We start from the raw sequence: 14242 nt of genomic DNA on the forward strand, positions 1-14242 counted from the left end.
TGCGGCCTACCCAGAGACTATCTGAGACCTGCGGCCTACCCAGAGACTATCTGAGACCTGCTGCCTACCCAGAGACTATCTGAGACCTGCTGCCTACCCAGAGACTATCTGAGACCTGCGGCCTACCCAGAGACTAACTTGAGACCTGCGGCCTACCCAGAGACTAACTTGAGACCTGCGGCCTACCCAGAGACTAACTGAGACCTGCGGCCTACCCAGAGACTAACTGAGACCTGCGGCCTACCCAGAGACTAACTGAGACCTGCGGCCTACCCAGAGACTAACTGAGACCTGCGGCCTACCCAGAGACTAACTGAGACCTGCGGCCTACCCAGAGACTAACTGAGACCTGCGGCCTACCCAGAGACTATCTGAGACCTGCTGCCTGAGACTATCTGAGACCTGCTGCCTACCCAGAGACTAACTGAGACCTGCGGCCTACCCAGAGACTAACTGAGACCTGCGGCCTACCCAGAGACTAACTGAGACCTGCGGCCTACCCAGAGACTATCTGAGACCTGCGGCCTACCCAGAGACTAACTGAGACCTGCGGCCTACCCAGAGACTATCTGAGACCTGCGGCCTACCCAGAGACTAACTGAGACCTGCGGCCTACCCAGAGACTAACTGAGACCTGCGGCCTACCCAGAGACTATCTGAGACCTGCGGCCTACCCAGAGACTATCTGAGACCTGCGGCCTACCCAGAGACTATCTGAGACCTGCGGCCTACCCAGAGACTAACTGAGACCTGCGGCCTACCCAGAGACTATCTGAGACCTGCGGCCTACCCAGAGACTAACTGAGACCTGCGGCCTACCCAGAGACTATCTGAGACCTGCGGCCTACCCAGAGACTAACTGAGACCTGCGGCCTACCCAGAGACTATCTGAGACCTGCGGCCTACCCAGAGACTAACTGAGACCTGCGGCCTACCCAGAGACTATCTGAGACCTGCGGCCTACCCAGAGACTAACAGAGACCTGCGGCCTACCCAGAGACTATCTGAGACCTGCGGCCTACCCAGAGACTAACTGCGGCCGACACATTCATGACTGAATTATTGAACCCTATCTCTTGGGGGGGGGGGGGGGGGGGAATGATGAGCACCAAATGTGAAAATATAGGTATTTATAATGAGTAAAAATGTATTGTCGGTTCAAAATGACTCACTTGACTTCATAATTTGTCCAAATATGATGTTTGTGTGAAATATTTGTCCTGGATGATATTAATCACTACAATAGTCTTAAGAGCCAGAGTCTGCATCACTAGGCTCCTGTAGGCCTACTGTTGGGCTACTAGTAATAAAATGCTAAATGTCCAAGTAATTTAGACTCTCTGTATTCCTATTGTTGTGGTTCTGCCTCAATAGTGTATACATGGCTTTTAAGTAACTGGTAAATCCCCACCCTAGACGCAAAAATAAGAACTGTTGCATGCAGTCTTGTCAGATCTAGGATCTAGTCCTCTTACTCTTGTAGATCGGACTGATTGCTCCACTTCCTGCAACTCATCTTTTGCCATTTTTCACCCAGCTATATTTCCTACACTATTTAGCCTGTATCGTTCTCCTCATTTATATCCTGAACGGGGAAGCGTGACGCGATATCTCTTTTCATTTTACTCCACCACTTTATTGTATTATCTGTCTTGTTAATGTCCGTTCGCTAATGTCGCACCAGTAACGTGACGTCCAAAGCAAATTCCTTGTATGTGAAAAGTGTACTTGGCAATAAAGACTCTTCTGATCACCGGTAAATGAGAAACGACTCTGAAAATACAGACGGTAGGGATGGGTACCGAATTCGGTACTTTTGAGGTACCAAACCGAAACACGTCGGTACTACCGAGTATCGAATCAAGTGAGAAACCGAATTTAAAAAAAAAAAAATATATATTTTTTTTTTTTACTTTTTTCTTTTCATGTCAACGTTCACACGCACAATATATGCTTACCTAGGATTTGACTTGATTCAACAACAAAGCAGTCGGAGCAATGACGAGCCGAAAACTGTCGAAATTGTAGTTATTTGAAGTTTGGATTTTTTTTTTACGACTGAGGTAGGTAAATTAAATTTCTTGAGACTAAAGTACCGAAAAAAGGTACCGGTATCGATTCACAGGTACCGGTACCGGTATCGGTTCAAATGTGAAAGGTACCCATCCCTAACAGACGGGAGACGTGGCTAAATTAAACCGCAGTGTTTTGCAGATTAGCTGCAACATAAGAGTCTCATACTAACCGTTCAGTTAACTTGCTCTAACTGCTCATGTCCCCAGGATCCTGCTCCTCCATGGATCAACGAGAGGCGTTGGAAGGTACGGTTCTCAGTACTGGGATGGGAGTTGGACCGTTATTCACAGTGGCCATTTTGCTCTAGTGTCGTGCTCTGGTTTGGATTCCTTTCCACCCCTGTTCCCACTCATGCAGACAGCCTTTTATTTTTACTACTACAAATTGTCACTTGTGAGGGACGCTAATGCTTGGGATTTGCTCCAATAGAATAAAAAGAAATGTCTGGGTACAGCCATTTGTAAGACTGGGATTCTGTAATGCCAGTTTCATCTGTCACGCCCTCTCTTCTAAAGCCACAATGTTTAGACGACATAAACGATACATTCTTGAAAGATTTGATTTTTTTTGTAGACTGAAAATATGCTTTTGTAGCCCATCATGAAGTCGACGGGTCACAAACATTACAATTTCTATTTTTGGTGGTGGGCTTTACATTTGGATCACTGACTGGGCCTTTAAAATAGCACGCTTGGACGCTTACAAATGTCCAAATTGTGTCCAAGCCATTTGGAACCATTCGCAAGTTGTAACGTGTGTGCTTCCTGTTTGTTGCAGATATTGCATTCAGTGATGACATCTCGATAAGAAATGCCCTTAAACCTCAGTCATTGTACAATGACCGACATGTGAAAGGAGGTAAGCCGGTCTCTAGAAACACACTTCACAAATAATTATTCCAGCAAGTAGCCTAGGTTCAGTAGTCTTGGTGAAAACCTATTCCTCCAGGGGTGCTCCAGTAGCAGTGGCGGCCGGTGGGTATTCGCCACTAGGGGCGCTATACCAAATATTTTGTACAGTACAGTACCACGCAACACTCATGGCAAGACGTGAGCGATTCGACTCACGCTCACGGCAATGAATCGGCTCTTATGAACGAGTCGCTCAGCTGTTACTACAACAACACACAACCAGTCAAATAAAGTATAGTCTAGACTCTAATTCACAACTTGAAACACAATATATAAATAGAAAAGTTAGAAACAAAACTCGCCCGTCTACAAACACAGGCAGATCTCTCCCTCTCTCCTTCTCTCTCTCACACACAGCGCGACGTGGAATAGATTTGTTACACAATCAGACCTATTATATACCAAGAATAACTTCAGTATGAGTACAGGGCTGTACACATATTTTGCATATTGTTAAACGAGCCAAGGCTAGCTATTAAACTATCGAAAATCTGGGACCCTGATGTAAACAAGACAAACGTCTTTCTCTGGTCTGCATCCCCTTAACAATTGTGTGTATTGAGCCGTACTGTATTGTACCCATTCTGCAATCTGTTAATAAAGTTCTCATTCATTCAAACATAGACGATCTCTCTGTCTCTCGGATCAATCAAATAATTAACACATGTATGTTGTCATTTTAAACAACTCACCATTCATTCATTATGCATCAGCAGCATCAGAGAGCATTTTAGTAGTTACATTTTCAACAAGATTGCTGCTATTTAAACACTTCATGGAAACGGGGTAACGTTAACCTTATGTCGACTGTAGTATTGTATGACCTCGACATAACGTTTAAACGTTAACGTTACTCCGTTCCATGCACTGGCCAGCTAAGCTAACGGAGCTAACAGCTAGCAGTACAACGTTATGCCTGCGGCATCAGTAGACAACGTATCATGTATTAAACTAGAGTTAAGATCGCTAATCTACCTTGTTGTTGGCTTGTTGATAAAGTATATCCACTCCATGGCATTGTCCATCCAGCCTGTGTTGATGTCCATCCATTGTCCATACATGTCCCTCCACACTGCATCCATATATAGCTTGTTGTTAGTTAGCCAAGAGCTGTGTCTTTGTCCAGACTCCATTTCCGCCTCGAACAGCCTGCAAACTACCTGGCGTTCTATCGCCATGCTCTAAGACAAACTCTAACCTTAACCAACTTTGAAAGAGTGCCTAAGCTCAGTGTAGTAACAGTTGCTGTTGTTGTTGACGAGTCGACTGAGTTGCATTCTAACCAACCCGAGAAATGCGGCAATGGAAAAAAACTGGCATCGCGTCGGCCAATCAGAGAGCGTCTCCGCGAAATGCGGCTATGGAAATTCTTCACGGAAGTTCACACGCTGCTGGCTAGACCGCTTCAAATCGCGCTCGGATTCCAACATAATAGTCATATTTCAACGCACAACGCCGTATGCACTGATTGGCTGTGACGGAGACAGCGATCAAACTGTGACGCGCACGCAGAGCGCTATCGCTTCTTGCCCGGGCGAGAAATACGAAAAAATAAAAAAAAACGTCACTTCCTGCCCATGAAAACGCTGTTTTTTTTATTTAGATAATAACGTTATATTGTGCATTGGAAATACAAACATACTTAAAATGAGTAAATATTATTCATTTTAAACATGTTTATATTATTTATAGGGCTATAAAACAAAAAACAAACGTTTTTTTTTTCTTCTTCTCTCATTTAACAGGTGGGTCGGCGCCCTAGCGCCACCAGTGGCGAGCCGCCACTGTCCAGTAGCACACCATGTTACCGCGCTGCGTCACGGGACTCCGTGCTGCGTCACGGATCTGGTTGACTCCGAGTTCGATTCCCGGACTCGCCGTCATTTGCCGAATGTCTCCCCCTGCTCTCTCTCCCGTTTCACCCTGCAACTGTCGGTCATGCTTGACCAGAAAAGCGATAAACGCTAAAAAATAAAGTTAAAAAAAAAAAAAAAAAAAAAAAAAACTATTCCTATCGGATGTATGCTCTTTGTCAACTTGCATCATTTGCTTGTGTTCTCTCCTGAAGCGCACTTTAACACCAACGAAGTGGAGGGTCCAGCGAGGGCGAGCGCTCACGGCACAAAAACCAGTCCTGAGAATCCCGTCACGTTCCCCCCACCGCCCCCTGCCAAAGGACACATGAAGGGGGGCTGTGGTCGCCCTAAGGCCGTCAAACTGTAGTGACCATGGTACTACTGATGACGACTACCCCACCATGACTCCCGCCAACCCCACCATGACTCTCGCCAACCCCACCATGACTCTCGCCAACCCCACGCCTCTGGGCAGCCACACGCCTCTGGGCAGCCACACGCCTCTGGGCAGCCACACGCCTCTGGGCAGCAGCCACACGCCTGCCTCTGGGCAGGCAGCCACACGCCTCTGGGCAGCCACACGCCTGCCTCTGGGCAGGCAGCCACACGCCTCTGGGCAGCCACACGCCTGCCTCTGGGCAGGCAGCCACACGCCTCTGGGCAGCCACACGCCTCTGGGCAGCAGCCACACGCCTCTGGGCAGCAGCCACACGCCTCTGGGCAGCAGCCACACGCCTCTGGGCAGCAGCCCCACGCCTCTGGGCAGCCACACGCCTCTGGGCAGCCACACGCCTGCCTCTGGGCACAGCCACACGCCTCTGGGCAGCCACACGCCTCTGGGCAGCCACACGCCTCTGGGCAGCAGCCACACGCCTCTGGGCAGCAGCCACACGCCTCTGGGCAGCCACACGCCTCTGGGCAGCAGCCACACGCCTCTGGGCAGCCACACGCCTCTGGGCAGCCACACGCCTCTGGGCAGCCACACGCCTCTGGGCAGCAGCCACACGCCTCTGGGCAGCCACACGCCTCTGGGCAGCCACACGCCTCTGGGCAGCCACACGCCTCTGGGCAGCCACACGCCTGCCTCTGGGCAGCAGCCACACGCCTCTGGGCAGGCAGCCACACGCCTCTGGGCAGGCAGCCACACGCCTCTGGGCAGCCACACGCCTCTGGGCAGCCACACGCCTCTGGGCAGCCACACGCCTGCCTCTGGGCAGCAGCCACACGCCTCTGGGCAGCAGCCACACGCCTCTGGGCAGGCAGCCACACGCCTCTGGGCAGCCACACGCCTCTGGGCAGCCACACGCCTCTGGGCAGCCACACGCCTGCCTCTGGGCAGCAGCCACACGCCTCTGGGCAGCAGCCACACGCCTCTGGGCAGCCACACGCCTCTGGGCAGCCACACGCCTCTGGGCAGCCACACGCCTCTGGGCAGCAGCCACACGCCTCTGGGCAGCCACACGCCTCTGGGCAGCAGCCACACGCCTCTGGGCAGCAGCCACACGCCTCTGGGCAGCAGCCACACGCCTCTGGGCAGCAGCCACACGCCTCTGGGCAGCAGCCACACGCCTCTGGGCAGCAGCCACACGCCTCTGGGCAGCAGCCACACGCCTCTGGGCAGGCAGCCACACGCCTCTGGGCAGCCACACGCCTCTGGGCAGCCACACGCCTCTGGGCAGCCACACGCCTGCCTCTGGGCAGCAGCCACACGCCTCTGGGCAGCAGCCACACGCCTCTGGGCAGCCACACGCCTCTGGGCAGCCACACGCCTCTGGGCAGCCACACGCCTCTGGGCAGCAGCCACACGCCTCTGGGCAGCAGCCACACGCCTCTGGGCAGCAGCCACACGCCTCTGGGCAGCCACACGCCTCTGGGCAGCCACACGCCTCTGGGCAGCCACACGCCTCTGGGCAGGCAGCCACACGCCTCTGGGCAGCAGCCACACGCCTCTGGGCACAGCCACACGCCTCTGGGCACAGCCACACGCCTCTGGGCAGCAGCCACACGCCTCTGGGCAGGCAGCCACACAAATGCTGGTCCTTCCTCCAACGCTCCTCCCACAGCTAAGGTGCTGTAATGTGTGGGGGCTTGGTGAGCGGAGCAGACCACTATATAATGGTACAATAAAGCTTAAACCTTTATACTTGGTATCCGCTTGTGTTCTTCATTTGATCTGCCCCCCCCCCCCCCCCACAGCGATGTACTGTAGTACAACTTGGGTTTACAACTGCAGATTCTGGTGTTCTAAAAGTTGCACTGTGATTCTTAAAGTTAACCTTCTGTAGTGTGGTAGTGTCCGACGGCCAGGGGCGTAGCTGTAGATTCTGGGCCCCATGAAAGGCCCCCAGTGAATGCGAGCGTGTGCGAGCAAAAAAAAATGTTGGCCATTTATTTATTGATAAACGCATAATATGGTTTTTACCTATACATTCGGTTCAGCACCTGCACTGTTGGTGGGTGAGCCTAGTAAAGGATGTCTCATTGCATTTAGCTTCAATGAATGGCACACACTTCAGAAACAAACATAATATCAATGAGAGCATCAATAAATACACCCGAGTGATTTCTAAAAGAGTTTTTTTTGGGCCCCCCCCCCCCCCCCCCCCCAGTGCTGGGCCCTTGGAATCATCCTAAGCTACCCCCCCCCAGCTATGCCCCTGCCAACGGCCCATGTTGTACTGGCATCAGTCACTCGAGCCTACATGCCATGCGATCGGTCTCTAACATTCAGTGATGCTGTTTCTAAATTAAGACGGGCTACTTGGTTGATCTTCAAGAATGCCACATGTGATATTGAAACGCCTCAGTCCAAATCTGAATATACCTGCATATAGCCCCTCTATATACTTACTTGTACGCATATTTGACATGTACAATAATGAGGTATATATGCAATTAGGGCTGTCTTAAATACTTCGAAGCTTCGTTCGATGGCACAAGCTTCGAACATAAAAAAAAATCAAGTTTAAAAAAATATATATAATACGGTAATAATATATTTAAAGAAATGTGTGGGGCGGCTACGTGGCGTAGTTGGGCAAGGCGCTCGCCACGAATGACAGACGCTGGGCTTGCCTGTTCGAGCCCAGCGCTCCACATTGCTTTCAGTTTAGCTGGTCGTCCGTACTAATACACATTGGCCGTATTAGGGGGTGGGAAACTGATGGGTGGGGATCGGGCGTTGTGGACAGCGACTCCTACAGGTCGGTTGGTGCGCCTGCGCAGTAGAATCGGGAAGTGTCGGGGGCAGCGTGAGCCTCCCACGCGTTACTCCTTGCCACTGAGAGATCGAGCTGCGCAGGTGAAAAGATGCGACTGCTGTTACCTCAAGTACCGGAGGGGACTTGTGCTATGTATGACTTAGTCCACATTGCAGCCGGCTTGTGGGAGGCAAGAAACAGCGTCCGTGACAGGGGAGGGTTGAATTGGATGATACGAAATTGGGATGGGAGAAAAATATAGAAAATGGGAGAAAGTGGATACAAAAAAAAAAAATTAATATTATTAAAAAATAACCCCCCCCAACCTGTTTTGATGCTAGTTACTGTGGCTTTATGGGTTTACTTTATTTGTTCAAGGGGGACAGTGTACATTAATAAAACATTTTACAAATGTAAATGCACCCAATTTTTTGACAAAAGGCTAATTTCCATTGGCAGTCCCCCTGCCAGAAGGTACAGGCTAAAGTCCTGTGTAAAAAAAAAAGGGTTAGCAATAAAAACAGAATAAAATCAAGATAAATGTTTCTGTTTCTGTCTCTCATGCTGTTTCCCGGTTTCCCCCATGTTTCTCTCTGTTCCTCTGCCTACTGTCAGCGACTTCGGCTCCTTGAGAAGCGCTGTACAAATAAAATGAAGTATTATTATTATTAGGCCAACCTTGATGAGCTGCGTGTCGGACAGGTCGTGCAGGGCCGCTATCTGGCACCGGCTCTCCCTCAGCTGACCGGCCCGCTCCTGGAGCACGGCCAGCCTGGTCTCCGCCTGCGAGCGAGCCGTCTCCTTCTCCTGCTCCATGAAGCACTCCGTGGCCTCCTGCTTGGCGTCCAGCACCTTCATCAGCGTGGAGAACTTGGTGTTCACCCAGGTGGACGTCTGCTGGAGCGTCACCTGTGGAGACCAGAGTCTTAAACCTAACTTTTTGACGATCCATGATTGTGATCATACCGGGGTTTCTTTTTGTATTTTTTTTTTATGGTACCTGTGCAAGTGTAGCCACATTATATATATCGTATTTATTTTTATTAATACATTGAACACAAATGCACATGCACTGCACCTTAACATGATTTGATTTGATTTTTTATTTGTCTCGAACATAGAAACAAAACGAGTTAAAAAACAAAAAGGTAAATAGTCAAAGACTATTTCCATACAATAAGTGTTCGAGAAGGAACAGGGGGAAGTAAAACAACGTATCAAGCCCTGCCCCTTCCTTACAATATTTGACATTATAATTTAATAAAAATAAAAATAATATAACAAATAATAAAAAATTAAATAAAAGTACAGTTTTTTATAAATCCAAATATCCAAATGAGAAAAGATAATAGGCAGTGACATTACTGCTCAAGCTCCTCTCTCTTATGTGTCCATAAGTGCTTGTTTATAGCTACCTTTAAATGTATTGATACTTTTGCTTAATTTTATACTCGCATCCAGACCATTCCAGAGTGATACCCCACAAACTGCAATGCACATACTTTTAAGAGTTGTGTAGGTTGCTTTAAAGCTAATGTCCCTCTAAAATTATAAACACTCTCTAGCCATGACATTTTTTTAATGTTGCTTGGTAATTTGTTTTTTATTGCCAGAAACATGATTTGTGAAAATTTTAATTTGATTAAGTCCATGAATTTTAATGTTTGACTCCTTACAAACAGACTATTTGTGTGATCTAAATATCTACCATGATGTACTATCCGTATGGCTCTTTTTTGCAGTGTGCATATCTTTTGTAAGTTGCTTTTATAAGTATTTCCCCAGGTTTCAACACAATATGATAGACTCATGCATACACTATACGCACGCAAGACACTTGCTGTAAATAATTGACTTTTCTTTTATCTTACTACTTATTGTGACCATTCTTGTATTGACTGTTTGGTACCGTTGAGCCTGAGCTCCAAACACAGACATGTCATGACCTGCAAGGCCCCTGTGTTGTTGTGTCTTTAACATGTCATGACCTGCAATGCCCCTGTGTTGTTGTGTATTTAACATGTCATGACCTGCAAGGCCCCTGTGTTGTTGTGTCTTTAACATGTCATGACCTGCAAGGCCCCTGTGTTGTTGTGTCTTTAACATGTCATGACCTGCAAGGCCCCTGTGTTGTTGTGTCTTTAACATGTCATGACCTGCAAGGCCCCTGTGTTGTTGTGTATTTAACATGTCATGACCTGCAAGGCCCCTGTGTTGTTGTGTCTTTAACATGTCATGACCTGCAAGGCCCCTGTGTTGTTGTGTCTTTAACATGTCATGACCTGCAAGGCCCCTGTGTTGTTGTGTATTTAACATGTCATGACCTGCAAGGCCCCTGTGTTGTTGTGTCTTTAACATGTCATGACCTGCAAGGCCCCTGTGTTGTTGTGTCTTTAACATGTCATGACCTGCAAGGCCCCTGTGTTGTTGTGTCTTTAACATGTCATGACCTGCAAGGCCCCTGTGTTGTTGTGTCTTTAACATGTCATGACCTGCAAGGCCCCTGTGTTGTTGTGTCTTTAACATGTCATGACCTGCAAGGCCCTGTGTTGTTGTGTCTTTAACATGTCATGACCTGCAAGGCCCCTGTGTTGTTGTGTATTTAACATGTCATGACCTGCAAGGCCCCTGTGTTGTTGTGTCTTTAACATGTCATGACCTGCAAGGCCCCTTGTGTTGTTGTGTATTTAACATGTCATGACCTGCAAGGCCCCTGTGTTGTTGTGTATTTAACATGTCATGACCTGCAAGGCCCCTGTGTTGTTGTGTATTTAACATGTCATGACCTGCAATGCCCCCTGTGTTGTTGTGTCTTTAATTGAATTGATTGAATACTTTATTTTGACACAAATCGTATGACAAAAAAAACATTTTAAAAGACAAGACAATAACAGTGTCAATAACGCAGGTCAAAAATGGATAAAACACAATAAAGCCAAGGCTTGTTTCCATTGTGGTCCATACATGGAACATAAAAAGGCACAGAAACACAAATGGACATGTACACTGACAGGACACATTCTAAAAAAAAAATTATAAAAACACCTAACCTGACAACTCATACAGTTAACTAATGTTAAAAGAAAATCCGCAAACCCTTAAAAGCAACTCATGATAAAAGAAATAAAAGCCAAGTTATGATAAAAGAGATAAAAAAAACATTTTAAGACCAATTTGAGTTGCTGCTGAGCCATGTTTTTAGGGCGGATTTAAATCCGAGAGGGGAGTTCAGGAGTTTTAAAAATGTTGGCAGGGCATTCCACATTACCGTAGCAGAGTAAAAAAAATGCATCTTTCCCCATGCATGTCCTGACTCTCGGCGGGACCAGGTCCGTGGGGCTTCCTCTTGTGGCGTGTTTGTGGACATCTCCTACTTTATTAAAATAATTGACTAGGTACTTGGGGACAGTTTCTTTTAGTACTTTAAAAACCAGTAGCATTTTAAGCTGGTGTACTCTTTCTTCAACCCTAAGCCATCCCAGCCTGCTAAAGTGGGCTGGCGTTAGGTGAGTCCTAAAGTGAAGGTTGTGCAGGAGTCTCACTAGTTTGTTTTGGGAGGTCTGGAGCTTTGTCTTCATTTGTTTTGATATGTTGCTGTACCATGAAGTGCAAGCATAGTCAAAGTGACATTGGATGAGGGCTCCAGCTAGGGTCCTCAGAGCGTTTCTATTTATGAACGAGGAAATTCTAAATAAAAATTTGGTTTTTTGATTGACCTTAGTAATAACTTTTTGTGCCATTTTTTCGTTAGAAAGTTTGTTATTTAAAATAAAGCCCAGGTAGGTGACCTCCTCTTTATCCTCGATAATGTTTTCACCTACTCTAATTTTAAAACCCTGGGATTTCTTTAGGTTGGCGTTTGACCCAAAGAGTATGGCCTCTGTTTTTCCCAGATGTAGAGACAATTTAACATGTCATGACCTGCAAGGCCCCTGTGTTGTTGTGTCTTTAACATGTCATGACCTGCAATGCCCCCTGTGTTGTTGTGTATTTGACGAATAAAGAACTTGAACAGCAAACCAGTTGATTCAGGATCCCAAGTTACCTCAGCTGTGGCGATATTCTCCGTCAGCTCCACGATGCTCCTCTCCGTCTCCTCCATGAGTTTCCCCACCTCCGTGTTCTTCCTCGTCAGCGACAACTGTGACAACAAATGACCCAAAGGTTAATAAGTAAACGGTGCATTTACCCCATTCACGCACACACGCACACACACCGACGGCGGAGGCAACATGCAAGGTGCCGAACTGGTCATTAGGAGCAGTTAGGGGGTTAAGTGTCTTCGCTCAAGGACACTTCGACACACGCTGCCCGGGAGGAGTGGGAATCGAACCGGGAACCTTCCGATGACCAGACGACCGCTCTACCTCCTGAGCTGAGCCACTGTAGTGGTCTCTGTATCTATAACCAGAAACATCTTGGCACCTCGGGTCAAAGCTGAGATGCTTCCAGCCTACAAGCCAAGAAGGGTTAAAGAATGGTGTCAGCGAGCCTGAGTGATATTTATTTTTTATTTAAGATATTGAAACACTTTAGGCATGACATTTTATTTATTATCCAACCTATTGACGGGTACATGAGAATGGATCATCAGCAAATAAATGGCAGTTTGTTTACATTTTTTATTGATCCCAACCCTTGGACTGGGGGGGGGGGGGCTAAGCATCTGCACTGAGCTTGTGCTGTTGACCTGTCTCAAACCCAGCCCCCTTTTCTTGATCCTCCAATCACAACGGTTGCTTCCCCAAAATGCAGTCTTCTCTGCTGATTGTAAACATTACTACTACTGCCCACGTTCGATTGCTAACTAAAGGGACAATCCACCCAGTTCAAGAACGGTTTGCTCTTCTATGATTTGGATTGATTTCAGAGTGCATTCAAAAATCAGTTGTTGCACCAGTGTTTTAGTTTGTGAAATATTAAGATGCATACATGACGAGCATCTCCTTGCAATGGTAGAGGAAGTCAATGAGGTATATATAATATATAAAGCATGTCTCTGAAAATAACACACGGCACCCTAAAACCTGGAGGGTCTGAGAGCGGAACCGTCGTGTACCTCCAAGATCTTGCAAAGACCGGATGATGCCTGACAGACAAGCTGACGGCGACACTTGTCCGAGGGCGGCGAGTGACGCTGGCGCCCCGAGGCCAAGGAGCCTACCGGCGAGACCCACCATGCAGCTGGGCGAACATGGAACTGAGCATTGGACAACGTGGAGGTGTGATGGTCTAGGTGTCGTGGAGAAAGGAAAGTCATGCAAGCTACCCCCCCCCCCCCCGACTTCTATTATTATTGCTAACAAAAGTTATTGCCCAATTCCAAGACCTCGAAAAAGCAAAACGATGAAGCTAGACAGGGTTTTGTAAGTGAGACAGGCTTGTATTAATGCACGGAGCCTCCCTAATAGAAGACGAAGGTGAAGACGACGATGGTACCTCTTGGTACTCCCGCTCCACCTCCAACATGACCTTGTCGTGGCTCTTGCACTCTGCGATGGCACACTGGCAGCAGACCGACATCTTGTCCTGCTTGCAGTAATACACCAGGGGCTTCCTGTGGCGGTCGCACAGGAGAAGGGGCGCGGGTCTCTCGCCCTCCTCGCCGCACGACGACCGCACGACTCCCGTGTCTCTGCAGCCTGAGGCGGCGCCCCCGCCGGCGCTGTTGTTGGCCACCTCCGCGGAGAGCGACACGCTGCACCTGAGGACGGGCCGGCTCTGGAACTCCTCGGTGCAGATGGGACAGGTGAGGCCGTGGGCGGCGCGGCTCTGGGTATCCCAGTGGAGATCGATGCAGCGCTGGCAGAAGGTGTGGCCGCAGGGCACGGTGACGGGCACCCGGAACCACTCCAGGCAGATGCTGCACGTCAGGTTCTGGTTCTGATGAGACTCCATGACCTGGACGGTGGTGAGGAGGAGGAGCGGGTCATCCTGGGAGGGGGGGGGGTGGGTCAGGGAGTTATATATCTCAGTGGTGACTATAGTTACTATGTATGTTGTATATACGTAATGTGAATGAATGATTGAAAACTTTATTTAACAGATTAGCAGAATGGGTACAATAATACAGTACGGCTCAATACACACAATTGTTAAGGGGATGCAGACCAGAGAAAGACTTTCGACTTGTTTACATCAGGGTCCCCCATTTTCAATTCATATTGACATTTATGACATACAGATAGACAGTACTGCT

General features: G+C 48.2%; 1 protein-coding gene across 2 annotated transcripts in view; it reads right to left on the reverse strand.

Moving 5' to 3' along the window:
• trim65 (tripartite motif containing 65) overlaps positions 1-14242 on the reverse strand; it is a 33131-nt gene that overhangs the window by 18363 nt on the left and 526 nt on the right. For both annotated transcript variants that reach the window (XM_084323968.1, XM_084323967.1), the window contains exons 2-4: positions 13483-13977; positions 12089-12184; positions 8722-8952 (exon numbers count right to left, since the gene is read on the reverse strand). In XM_084323968.1, the coding sequence (XP_084180094.1) occupies positions 8722-8952; positions 12089-12184; positions 13483-13941 (786 nt within the window). In that variant the 5' untranslated portion in view covers positions 13942-13977. The remainder of the gene's footprint in view (positions 1-8721; positions 8953-12088; positions 12185-13482; positions 13978-14242) is intronic.

Source organism: Notolepis coatsorum (assembly GCF_963971535.1).
Source record: "Notolepis coatsorum genome assembly, chromosome: 10".
NCBI lineage: Eukaryota > Metazoa > Chordata > Actinopteri > Aulopiformes > Paralepididae > Notolepis > Notolepis coatsorum.